Source organism: Tinamus guttatus, unplaced genomic scaffold (genome assembly GCF_059628265.1).
Source record: "Tinamus guttatus ecotype Peru unplaced genomic scaffold, ASM5962826v1 Tinamus_guttatus_pri_ptg000060l, whole genome shotgun sequence".
NCBI lineage: Eukaryota > Metazoa > Chordata > Aves > Tinamiformes > Tinamidae > Tinamus > Tinamus guttatus.
This window is the reverse complement of record NW_028288594.1, coordinates 9,363,440-9,375,892: the sequence shown is the minus strand read 5'-3', so window position 1 is coordinate 9,375,892 and position 12,453 is coordinate 9,363,440. Positions and strand designations below refer to the sequence as shown.

General features: G+C 42.6%; 1 protein-coding gene across 2 annotated transcripts in view; it reads left to right on the top strand.

Annotated features, from left to right (window-relative positions):
- Positions 1 to 12,453, top strand: part of SEMA5B (semaphorin 5B) — a 169,074-nt gene that overhangs the window by 145,278 nt on the left and 11,343 nt on the right. For both annotated transcript variants that reach the window (XM_010218544.2, XM_088519576.1), the window contains 4 exons: positions 1,576 to 1,746; positions 2,600 to 2,749; positions 3,562 to 3,606; positions 6,738 to 6,943. In XM_010218544.2, the coding sequence (XP_010216846.2) occupies positions 1,576 to 1,746; positions 2,600 to 2,749; positions 3,562 to 3,606; positions 6,738 to 6,943 (572 nt within the window). The remainder of the gene's footprint in view (positions 1 to 1,575; positions 1,747 to 2,599; positions 2,750 to 3,561; positions 3,607 to 6,737; positions 6,944 to 12,453) is intronic.

The following is a 12,453-nucleotide window of genomic DNA, read 5'->3' as shown; positions in this document are numbered from 1 at the left end:
GGTGCCTTTTTTTTTTTTTTTTAAGCTTTTAGGGTTTTTTTTTCCTGAATTTTTAAAAGCCATTGAAATGACTCTGCACATATTTCTGTGCTATGACATAGGCTTCATCAAGGGTTCATAGAGTAACTCAGCCACATCCTCTAAAGGAAGTAATATTGTGGCTTGGCTAGCAATTTTTTTGCTTCAAGCAGGTTTGATGCTCCATCCAGTGGAGGGCATCATGGTGCACTTGCACCTTGGTGAGAAGACAGGCTTAATGAATGTGACTTAATACTGTGTAGAGATGCTTCATGTGGGGTTCTTCTTGTGAACACTTGTTTCTTCCCCCTCTCCTGCTTACGTATTGTTCTTGCGATGGGCATCTACTCTTGACATCAGTTACCATTTCCTGCACAGCCAGCAGGGAGTATTCTTGCCTGGTTTCCTGGTTTTCAAGTTTGTCCTCATGTTTATGTTGCACTTCTGGTCCAGAATAGTAATAATAGACTGATAACAACTGTATTCCCACTTGCTCATCCTTCTCTTTAATGACGATCTAACCCCAATTTAAATGATGTTAGACAGATCATCTCATGTATTTGCAGTTTCAGCAATTATCTACCCCGGCAATACAGTTTGTGGCCTACGCTTGAAAGTATTATTAGCATTATTATGATACTAAAACTCAATGCAAAGATAAAAAAAAAAAAGCCAATGCAAATAGAATGATGATCAAATGGGTAGAGCATAGCAGCAGTAGCAAATATGGCACTCTGTGGCCAAAGAGTGAAATAACTCTGTCCCTATAAAGGCAACTATTAGTACTATTTTGGAAAATCTCCGTGGCTTTTCACTAATGTCTGTGCCCTTCTTCTGTGCTGTTTTCTGCCCTTGGACACTCTGATGTTTTACAATCTGTTCTGAGTGCATGATTCCTATTTCTCTGTCTCCCTCCTTCCCTCCCTCACTTGATGTGTATACACAGATCCTGGGTTTATCTTGCACTGAGTCATCAGGTTGTTAAAGATATCTCCTGAAATAATGTAATGTGGACCTGTAGATCAGATAGTCGAGGAGGCAGACAAGAGGGGTTCAAAGTAGGGCTCTTAATTGCTTCCCTAGATTTATTATTAACTTGTTACGTGACTGTACTCAGGCAAAGCCTCTGAGCTTCTGTTTTGTGAGCGTTGGGACTAGAAGTCTTGGGGGCCCCCCACAGAAATATGCTGTATAAACTCCACTTAGGTTGTACAGCATTTTGTTTCCAAGTAAATCTGCTCCTGCTGTTGGTGAAGTGTCAGGAAGCAATGTAGTAACAGTAATGTAAGAACAAAGTGACTACCCTAAAAATAGTGTGTATTAGGACACTTCATGATGTCATGAGGGTTTTTTTGTGCAGATTCATTCTGCATTCACAGGGTGGCTACAGAGGTTTTTGTTCCTAGGCCCAAATGCCCTGGAGTACAAGAAAGTGCGAGATAGTCTGAACAGGGGGATCTGGAAGGTGAGAGGCTGGGGGTGTCACCAGCTTTGCCACAGCAAAAGGAGTAACGAGTTGTGTGTGCCTCCCTCTCCTTGCTTTGCAATGTCCTTCAGTGAAAGGCTCATGGTCCTGCTGGACCCCTTGGTCTCAGTGCTCAGCAACGTGTGGCGGGGGTCACTACCAGCGCACACGGACCTGCACCAACCCAGCCCCGTCGAGCGGAGAGGATATCTGCATCGGTCTGCACACCGAGGAGGCCCTCTGCAACACTCACCCATGTGAAGGTAGCCAGCTCTCATCCCTGCTCCAGCTCACTTGGGTTTTGGTGGGAACCAGACGCATCTGCAAAGGGTTGAAAAACAGATCAGAAACACCATCAGTTAGAAACTTTTCTGTCCATTCAGTAAAGGTATTTTGAACCAGAGAAAAAGGAGGTCCTAGTGTTCAAATTAAATGCATTACCTTCCTCTCTACTTGTTCACTAGACCATGCCCTGGCATGGCCAGGCAGCATCTTGTTAACGGCTGATCCATTTAAAGTAATTGAAAAAGGAGGAGTTTGGTTCTTGAAGGTGGAAGTTTGTATGACGAAGAAAAGGAATCATGAAGTATCAATCTGTGCAGCTGCTGAAGGGGCAATCCTTCATTCTTGTGTCTTACACAGAATGGCAGATGAGTGTGTGCTACATCTCGAAGGTCAGGCGTTGGACCTGTGTTGTGTCTGAAACGCCTTTGTGTTTCTCTGATCCAATGCAGGCAGAGTGCTGTTCTTAGGGACCTTAACAAAACCACTGTAACTTGTGCTGGCTGCTTGGAGTGACTCCAGGAGGCCACTGCAGATGTTGGGGTTTGTGGTGCAACATAGCCCCATCCAGCTCCTTGTGCATCTTCAGCCAGAGAGCTGATACAGGAGCTTTTAAGATAACCCTGCATTAGACAGGGCTCCGCAAGGGTTGGTTCAGTCAGTACTGAGGCAGCTCAACCTGACGAGTAGGATGCGATGCTGGCACTACTGCTTGCACTGAGAGAATGATCAGCATCTACACACCTTCCAGCATTGGGGAAGTTTGGATTTTGCAAGGGGTCTTCTCTCTTTTGGGTGATGTTCTCTATGTGTTATTTTGATCTTGGATTTAAGGTGGCTGGTCAGAGTGGTCAGAGTGGAGCTTGTGTAATGAAGAGGGGATCCAGTATCGCACGCGTTACTGCGAGGTCCACAGTCCAGACTCTTCTCAGTGCGTTGGAAACAGCACACAGTACCAAGATTGCCTGTATAATGAAATTCCTGGTATGTACACACTGAAATTTTCTCTACTATAGATGGGGTTTGGATGCCTCTGAAACAACAAGCAAGCAAACAAACAAATGTGCTATAAACTCATGTGTTCCAGACACAGGATAACTGACATTCCTTTGGGGACAGCTCAGCTCTCTTATAAAATGGAATTACTTAGATCTATAATAAGTAACTAGTATTGCTTGAATGGAAGCTTTTAACCTTGCATGGTTGTCTCAGGCCGGGTTATAGAAATGAACTCTGTTCTCTATGTGGATGTGGTCAGCAGGAACTCCGTAAGTTCAAATGTCAGAGGAAAGCATACTACTGGAGGGAAGAAGCAAGGTGGGGTGGATGGAGACAATTAGTGTATTAGGGCTCTAACAGAGAAACATTATTGATGGAGAGATGCTCATGAGCATCTTCCAACCTAGGTTTTGTGGAAGTTGAATCTCTGAGGCAAATACTTAACACATGTCTAGATTGAATAACCCTTTTCCGTTTTTTTTTTTGGACTACAATGTCCTCATTTAAAAATCAGAGATATCAAGACAGTGGTAGTGTTTTTTCAGCTGTCTTCTTTTTCCAAATGGAAGAAGCTAAACAGTGATCAGGTAATAGAACTGGAATTGTCAGGTCTTTTGAGGGGTTTTGTTGCATGTGGTTCCTCATGCTGAGCTTATCATTCAATTTAGAGAGGCTCTCAGCTTGCTGCAAAACACACAAGCAGCTTCTCATGTCTAGCGCACCAGGGTTTTAATTACTTAAAGAAGCAAAGTGATGGCAAAATGACAACTTTCTCCATTCTTATTTTCATTGTTTAGTGATCCTGCCAGCCTCCAGCATTGATGAAAGCACAAACTGTGGAGGTAGGGTGCCACTAACTATATATCTTATTTTTATCTTAACCTAGCTTTTCTTCTCCCTGTGCAGTATCAGCTGAAGCATTAATCTATACAGCTCACATCCCACCAAAAACTTTAATTCCATTGGAGTCTTGCTGTCTGAGCCAGACTGGAAGAATGTATTGCACTGTCCAGTTGTCAGTTCCAAGATTTTTATTTCTTTCAGGGTTTGGATTGGGCACTGAGGGTCGTTAATTTTCAGGGAGCACATCACCTGTCTGTCTCTATCCACATTATAAATGGTTCAGGAGAAGGGAAGGGATGTTCCTCATTTCATCACTGCGAGCCTACAGCTGTTTTGAGGCAGGTGTTTTTAAATAACCTATAAAGCCTTCAATGAATGGAGATCTCTTAGGCAGTTCCTTTACTACCACAGGGCTAGATTAGAGTTGATGGTTGCCCTCCAAGCACTCCTTTTCACTGCAGTCCTCACCTCTCAGAGAAGATGTGTAACTTGGAAGATGCTTCATTTGTGTCACTTCTCCAATGGCCTAGGAGCGTCTGTGATAAAAATGCAGATGGAAGAAAATGGCAAGTTCCTTTGACATTTAAGGATGCTGGTTTCACACCAATGACAGTGCCAATTCCTACTAGTGTCATACCCCAGCCTTCCTGAAACACAGCTAGTTTGCAGGCTGCCAAAATCTATTTACTCTATGGGGATTATGGCAAAAAAAGGCATGTCACCTCTGGAATGGAAATGTGGCCTTTCGGTTTGACTGCAGAGCAATCAGTGGAATTAAGATTTCAGTACCTACAATGTAACAGTTGGCTTTCTGCATCGCTCTTTCCACCCACAGAGAGCAAGGTCTCTCTTCAGTTCCAGACTCCTTACTACAGTTGCACTCTGCTGCTATGTTTTGTGGTCATGTTTTCTTCTTTTTTTCTACCACCATTGCATTTGCTTTTTCATTTTACATTTTATCATATCTAATATTATTTATTACATAGTGTTCTGTAATATTTGGCAAGGAAACCAATCAACAGAAGTTCTGCTGATGTGTCTCAGAAAGTCTGTGTTATAAAAGTGATGAACCAGAAAGGCTCCAGCCTGGGGCACTGATGTACTGCAGATAAAATATTTTGCTTTACCCCTGAGGTACTGCTAAAACTCACCTGAAAAATCAGATGGGTTTTTCAAGGGTGACAGTGAAACGTAAGAGAGCTTTCTGTTTTAGAAAGGATTTCCTCCTGTAGAGAATAGGCAAATGTAACAGTGAAATGAAACATTCACTGCAGTCAAGGCAAAGCTGGGCAGGAGGCGAGTGTGGCACAATGTCATGGGGCTTCCCTGAACACCAGCTGCACATTCTGTATTTTAGCTCTCACAAGTGAGGTAAACCAGGCAGAGACTTTTACAAAGGAAATGTCTTTTTGGAAACGTCTCATAATCTTTAATAGAATATTATCATCTTTCTGCTGTTTTTTTTTGACCATCATTCTAAAACACAATAGAAAGTTGTAATCTTGCAATAGAATTTTATAGTGTGGTTTATAAAAATAAATGTAGCTTGTCAGTCTAATAAATTCTATATGCTCCTTACTGTAATTATGATTGAAGAGCATTACTTTTCTGTAGAACTCTATTGGTTTTGTTCTTATTAAACTCAGGAGGATATTTTTTAACGAAAGATTAGAGGAGATCAGAAGACTAATGGGCAGAATTCTCTGTCTGAAAAGCATATCAGTTAAAATGTAAGATGGCACCAAAAAAAAAAAAAGGCACGTCGTGATCAGACTAAGAATGAACCTCATTTGCAGCCACTCTCTGAGTGGTCCCTGCCATTTCTGCACACACAGCCAAGCCAACGCAGCAGTCTGTCCAAACGAATTGGCTTCTGGGGTATTAGGAGAGCTTTCCTGCTGCACTCTCCACTGAAGCGATCTGGCCATCCTCTGGGACGGCTGCCTGGGGCACTAGGGCCCCTGTCATTCCTGCTTGGAAGATTTTATGGCAGGGCAAAGTCAGCAGCGCGTGGGGTCATCGCCACCGATGCTCTTCCCATGGACCCCTCAGCAAACGACAACAGGGTCACAAACTTAGACCATCCAAGACTGGTTATTTCTTTAACTTGGTGGCTGTAAAGGTCACAACCCCTTGTTCTGCTGCTGTGGAGATCAGTTGGCTGCTGGATTTACCACAGAGGTTGAGACTTTCTCAGGTGAGGGAGGAATGAGGAGAACTGCTTGACTTTCTCCTCGCCCGGCAGGCAGAGTTGCGAGTTAGGTGGCTCCCAGAGTATGGGCTGCACATCTCCTTGCAGGGGTCAGTGCTGTGCTTGGAGGGTACTGCTCTCATCACATGCTGAGAGATCTCCATAGGAGGCTTTTATAATCCAGGAGCTTTTCTTTTTGAAATCTTCGTGCTGTAGCTACCCACCAGCACAGATCTCTCACTCCAATCTGTGCAATTTGAGGAGAAATAAAACCAAAGGTTTTTTTCCAAGCAGTTTACTTATTCCACCTCTTATTTCCCATTTTCCAAGGATCCTGTTTTGCTGCTAGCTGCACCAATACACCCCAGAAAGCAGTGCAGAGATGACCAAAGCAATACACTGCTATGAATAAGCAAGGACGCTGAGTGCACTTGGATTACATCAGGGAGGAATGTGCATCTCCCCTACTCCCCCACGGTTCCCTAAGCTCTTGGGGAAACTGTCAAAAGGGGCTGCGCCTTTTCTTTCCTCCCCTTTAGAAAAACACTGCTTTTATCCCCTTTTTTGTGCTTTTGTGCACGTGACACGCACATGCTTTGGAATCCATTAATGTGTATTGTTTGTATGGCTCATTTCTTTAGCTGTCAGCTTAACATAATGTTTAGTTTCAATATCAATAGAGAGGAGAGAGGAGAGACAGGGAGGGAGCGCCGAGAACACAATGCACGAACCTGTTAAATGCACAAGGCAGAGCTGCAGTGGGGAGAGCGATTTGCAGGGAGATTATGTCAGTTTATGTTAGAATGTAAGACTCTGCCTTCAACAGCTTATTAATGTTGATCCCGCGATGTCATAGCTCTGGTTTGCACCTGTGGTCTTGTCGGGAGAAGGAAAGACGCTGTTTTTTAAAAATAGCATCACTTGTCATTTCCCTTGCAGGTTTCAGTCTCATCCATCTGATTGCCACTGGGGTCTCCTGTTTCTTTGGCTCCAGTCTCTTAACGTTTGTGATTTATGTGTACTGCCAGCGCTGCCAGAGGCAGTCCCAGGAGTCAACTGTCATCCACCCAACCACTCCCAACCACCTGCATTACAAAGGCAACACCACCCCCAAGAACGAGAAATACACCCCCATGGAGTTCAAGGTAGGGTGCTCGATGGAAAACACCATGAACAGCTTGATGCTACCTGCACTCTTCCATATTCATGTCATGGTTTGAATGGGGAAGGCTTCTGTTTCTGTGCCCAGCTGTTAGTGGTCCACCTGGGGCTGAAGTGGGACTGGGGTGATACTGAAAGTACATGCAGCAGTACTGTCAAAAATGGATTCAGAAGTCCCATTATTGTAATGGGATTTTGTTCTATTTCGCAGCTCGGATGAATGCCACTGTGGTGAATACACACCAGCATACCCCAGACCATTTTGACCATGATACTTATATAAATTGTCCTCTAAGAAATCTGTAAGAGCTTTGCTCAGTGCATTGTAGTGCTTGGCAAAAGGAAATGGAGGGGAGGAAGAATAAAAATGGAAACTTCATTGAACAAATAGCTGGGAAAATGCTGATTGGTAGAATGACATTCTGGAAATGCTTTGGGAACTGAGCAATCAGAGAGAAGAGGGACGACGGCTGGAGGATTCTGCCCCTTCTGATAGTGCTGGATAGAGCTTTTACCCTAAGCAGCTGCACAGAATTCAGCGGTAGCAGCAAAATTACGAAGAATTAAGTGTCAAATTAACACGCTGTCTTGGCAAACACGCTTGTTAAAGAGAAGTCTGGCCATTGGGCAGAAAATGCTTGACCAAGGTGCAAGAGACAGTAGGCTGGAAGCGCGGCCCATCGCTGTGCTTGAACTTCAGGTGAGGTGTGAGTCAGGGATCTGCAGTGGGATAGATGGAAGGGCATCCCGAGAGGAAGAGCCAGCCTGAGGTGGCTTGAGCAGGCTGTCTGGCACAGGAGCAGACCCGGAGCACCGGCAGCCACTGGCTCCTTACTGTGTGGACTGGTGACATTTGGCTTCTTTCTGTTGGTCTGCCTGGACTTCTGACTGAGATCTTACTGTAAGGCCAAGTCTGAGGTCTTTGCCATTTCCATGGATGCTGGGGACAGTTTATGTGTAGATATTTTTTAATGCTGGGCTCAAGAAGACTCCTAATATATGGCAGTAATATGAATACATGCATATGATACACACATCATGTTTTTTGAAAAGAGCCAACATTTTTTTCCTAATCTTTTAAAGGAAAACAATTAGAGTTGGAAAATAACAGGTCCGTTTGGCCATAAGTATGTGCTGAATTCCTTGTGTCGGGTATTGTAACCCCTCAGAGGATTCCGCTGTCTATAAATGCAGTCTCAGAAATAAATTTCCTGACAGCACAAGGCTACAATTGCATGCAGTTTAATAAGGATGCAGCATCATAATGCGAGTCAGCATGGATTTGTGGAAAGTAAATCATGTCAAGCAAATTCGATTCCTCTTCTAAATTAAATAAGCATTGATCTAGATAGAAGGGAAGCAGCAGACATACTGGGATCTTCAGAAGCTCTTAACAAAGTTTCAAGGGATGTATTATTCTACACATTCTGCAAACATGGAGTAGGTAATAAGACGTGTAAGGAATTGGGAGCTGATCCTGGAAACTTCAACCTGTGAGTGTAATCCTTTTGGCTATGCAAATAGTTGTCAATAGGAAGACTTTGCAGGAGCAGGTGTGCAAGGCTCTCCTCATGTTTCTCACTTAGCACATAGTGAAGAAAAGATACAAAATATTTTTGTGGACATAAACACTCTTTATTAACTTTTTTTCCTGATTTATACTGTATTTTCCTACATTATCAGATGATCTAAAATTGGAAGAAGAGTTAAAAATTAGAAAGATGAAGCTGTTTCCAGAGTAATCTTGATCAGCTGGGTAAATAGATTAGGAAATGCAGTATGTCTATGCAAAGCACTGCCGTGGAGTAGAAGTAATAGGAAAGCCAAGCAAAGTTTGAAATGGCAGCAGATTAGTTAATGTAGTATCAGGAGGGAGTTGACTCTTTGATAGATCCATTTCTGAATACTTGATGTAGTGTGTAGCGACAGTAAGCAGCTGTTGGAGCCTTCTTTTGAGAGACATAAAGAGCCTAGGCATTAGATCAAATTTTGAAAAGTCTAGTTTATTTAAAGGAAGGCATTAGCTAGCTGGGACTGTACGAGGTAGGCTGTGGGGAGAAGGGGCTTGGATACAGGAGAGAGAGACCAGATGGGGCTTATTTATAAAATGTTAGGAAGTGAAACAGTTCAAGTTCATAAATCTGCAATCATTGGACAGAGCAAAACTAAATGTTTAGAAGCAAGGGACTACTTTGTTAAGAAGAACTTGAAGTGATACTCTCTCACAGAGAGTGGTGAATGAGGCCAGTAGACTTACAGAAAAGGTAAGATCTGCTTATCAAATGAAGCCCCTTTTTCTCTATCCCTGTTGAATGTTTTCTTGCATTCCTCCTCTTTATTGCCCCTCCTTCCATAAACTTGTGCTTGAAAATGTCTCATTTAATAATACAGTTTTGCCACTCCTCAGGTTCCCTTGAAGAACATAGTGTTAGTGCAGTAAGAGGGAGGTTATCTGTACTCCGTGCTGTGTGATTACTTAAAAACTTGTTATTAGCTAGCTTTGTATTTGGGAATAACTGGCAGATTTTTATAAGGTCAGGAGGGAATTTTTCATTCCTTCAAGGAGCATGTGTGGTTTTATTGTTGTGCTACACAATTAACATTCAAATGATGGAGGAGCTCAAATTCACCTTCTGGAAAATGAGAGTTAGACTGAGTTTGGGTATGGGCCTGTCTGAATTTCAAATGTGTGCATATGAAAGAAAGCACAAATACCTGGAATTCTAGATTTTAAAACCAAGTAAGCTTCTACTCAGAAGATGCCAAGAAAACTCCCCCAGATATTTTTAGGTAAGGAAAGCAAAAGAATCAGTGTTTGTGTGTGTGTGCATGTGTGTGTGTGTGTGTGTGTGTGAAAGAGTTAATAAACCCAAGATTAAGCAAATATATGATGTGAGGACTACTTTTCAGTGACAGAAAATGATAATGCATAGTGATATGATGGTAGCAGAAGGCTGAGCATATGCACCAGTCTATTATTTTCCATTCTTTGATAATACTAAGCTTTCTGCAACCATCTTTATTTTGTTTTCATCTTGAAAATTCTCTGTTCTCCAACCAGCAGGTGAACACAGTAGAAAGTTTGGCAATGTTACTTCCAAATGTGCAGCACTGAATGCAAACTTAGAAATCAAGATGAATTTTGTATGAAGGCAGATTTAATGAAGGAAGTGCTAGCTGAGATGAGCCTCGTCGGACGTGCAAGCACAGCAGTGCATTAATACAGATCAGATGTAAATATCATACATAATGGTGACCTATTGATCATTAAGTTGATGCTAACTTGCCCAGGCAGTGTTTTGTAGAAGCGTGCTTTATTTTTCCTGGCTTCTTTTCGCTTCCTGTTTTCCTTTCTCAGAGATGCTGAGATTTGTTATTAGCTGTTTTAGCTATGATGTCTTAAAAGATTTCATGCATATGCATTTATCAGCAGCACGTTGATTTTGGTTTGTTATTCACAGATTGTAGGGGAGAGACCTTTTGGGTCACCTAATAAGCAGTTCATGTTTCATTAATTGGTTAAAGTTCATACAGTGCTCTGACAATATTGAAGACTGTGCAGAACAAGAGCATAATGAAATAAAAATTATCTACTCTTCACATTTTGGCATGATGGGTTACAGAACCACCTACAACCTTCCCAGTACTGCCACATCGATTAGTTAATAACTGGCTATCAACGCAGAGAGAGAAACCTCTTTTCTAACATGTTGCTTCAGCTACTCAGTGACTTACTCATGTGAGTCACTTATTAGCAACATGCTGAATGGAAAGCCAGATGATCCCCAGTAAATGCAGGTGGATATAGGGTCAGGACTGAGCCCTTGCGAGTGAGGAGCTCTAGGAATAGCCGCGCATGGAGAAAGGATTTGGACCGAACTTCTTCCTATTGCTAAATCCTCTGCTAATAAAGGGAGCCAACTTTTGACTCTGCACAGGATGTGGACAGGCAAAGGCCTCTCTACATTGGTCCAAATCCAAGGCCCAATGGCCTTTGCATCAGGCCAGATGTGATCAGTGAGAAATGTAAGTTTGCAGGATTGGTCATAATGATGATTCTGCAGATTTGCTTCTCGATTATGTTGGACGGACCTTCCTCTGTCCTTCCTTCCTACAGCATGGATTTAGTCATGAGTCGTGCAGTCCAACTCTTCTTGCACTGATGCCTGAAATAAGTCAGGGAAACACTGGAGCGCTGCCTCCAGGCTAAGGGCCATGGAAACCAAGGGCCAAGTTACGCTCAACCAAAATCATAGAATCATAGAATGGTTAAGGTTGGAAGGGACCTCTAGAGGTCATCTAGTCCAACCCCCCTGCACACGCAGGGTCACCTAGAGCGCATGGCACAGGGTGGCATACAAGCGGGTTTTGAAGATCTCCAGAAAAGGAGACTCCATAACCTCTCTGGGCAGCCTGTTCCAGTGCTCTGTCACCCTCACTGTCATGGAACAAATTCGTGTGGTAAGACCTGATTGAGATAGTGGGCTTTGGCAAAGGAAGAAGGAGCCAGAATGTTTGATGTGTCAGGTTCCTAGCAGGGCACCAGAACATCACAAGTTAGCTTAGATGGGACTGTAGGTACCTGCCCCAAATTGTGCAACAAATATAAATGCAGCCACTAGAAAACAGGGAGAATGCTCCTTCAATCACTTGGGAGTCTGTATAAATAAAGAAATGCAAAGAGTTTTTCTCAATAAAGTGAAAACAATGCTGTTGAAAATCAAATAACAGTGCAGAGAACACACCCCCCACAAAGGACTCCTAATGCTGCAATCCACACTTCATTAAGTAACCCAAATAATTCCTGCAGATAAAATATCGACGTGGAAGGGTATGAAACAACAACAACGGCAATAACAACAGCTTTACTTTTAGAAGAATACTCCTTCTGAATAAATGAACAGGCTGGGTCTTTGGTGTAGTAAAGGAAGTGGAGTCCTGTTTGGTTTTAAATTGTATTTCCCTTGGCTAAACATTCTTAGGATGTTTATTATGCCCTTCCATGGAAAACTTAGGGCTTTGGTGTCCTACCGCTTTATTTGATATGTTGCTACTTGAGCCAAAATTAGCTAACCCATTTGTCCATAGTGATCAAAGCTCAGGCACTGATATCCCTGTGATATAAGTTTTTTCCTTGTCTCAGTGACCCCTTCCACTGTGCATCAGTGAAGCCCCATGAAGTGACTGGAAAGTTCAGGCAAGAGCCAGCAGTTGATGATACCCAACATCAGCAGCAGCAGCCTCCCTTAAGCATTTGCTTTAGCTTCATGGCATTTTAAAGAGAGATTTAGTTGATGCAATCAGCTGGGAAAAATATGTAATGTGTGTCGTGTGTGTGTATATATATGTGTATATATATATCTCATAAATCAAATTGTAACATAAATTTTGTTCCTAGTGAAGTTCATGTTTAACAAAGACTGTTTCCCCTGAACAAAGTGGCATTAAAGAACATTAACTGCTTGAATGGCAGAGTACATATTTTTAGTACTTA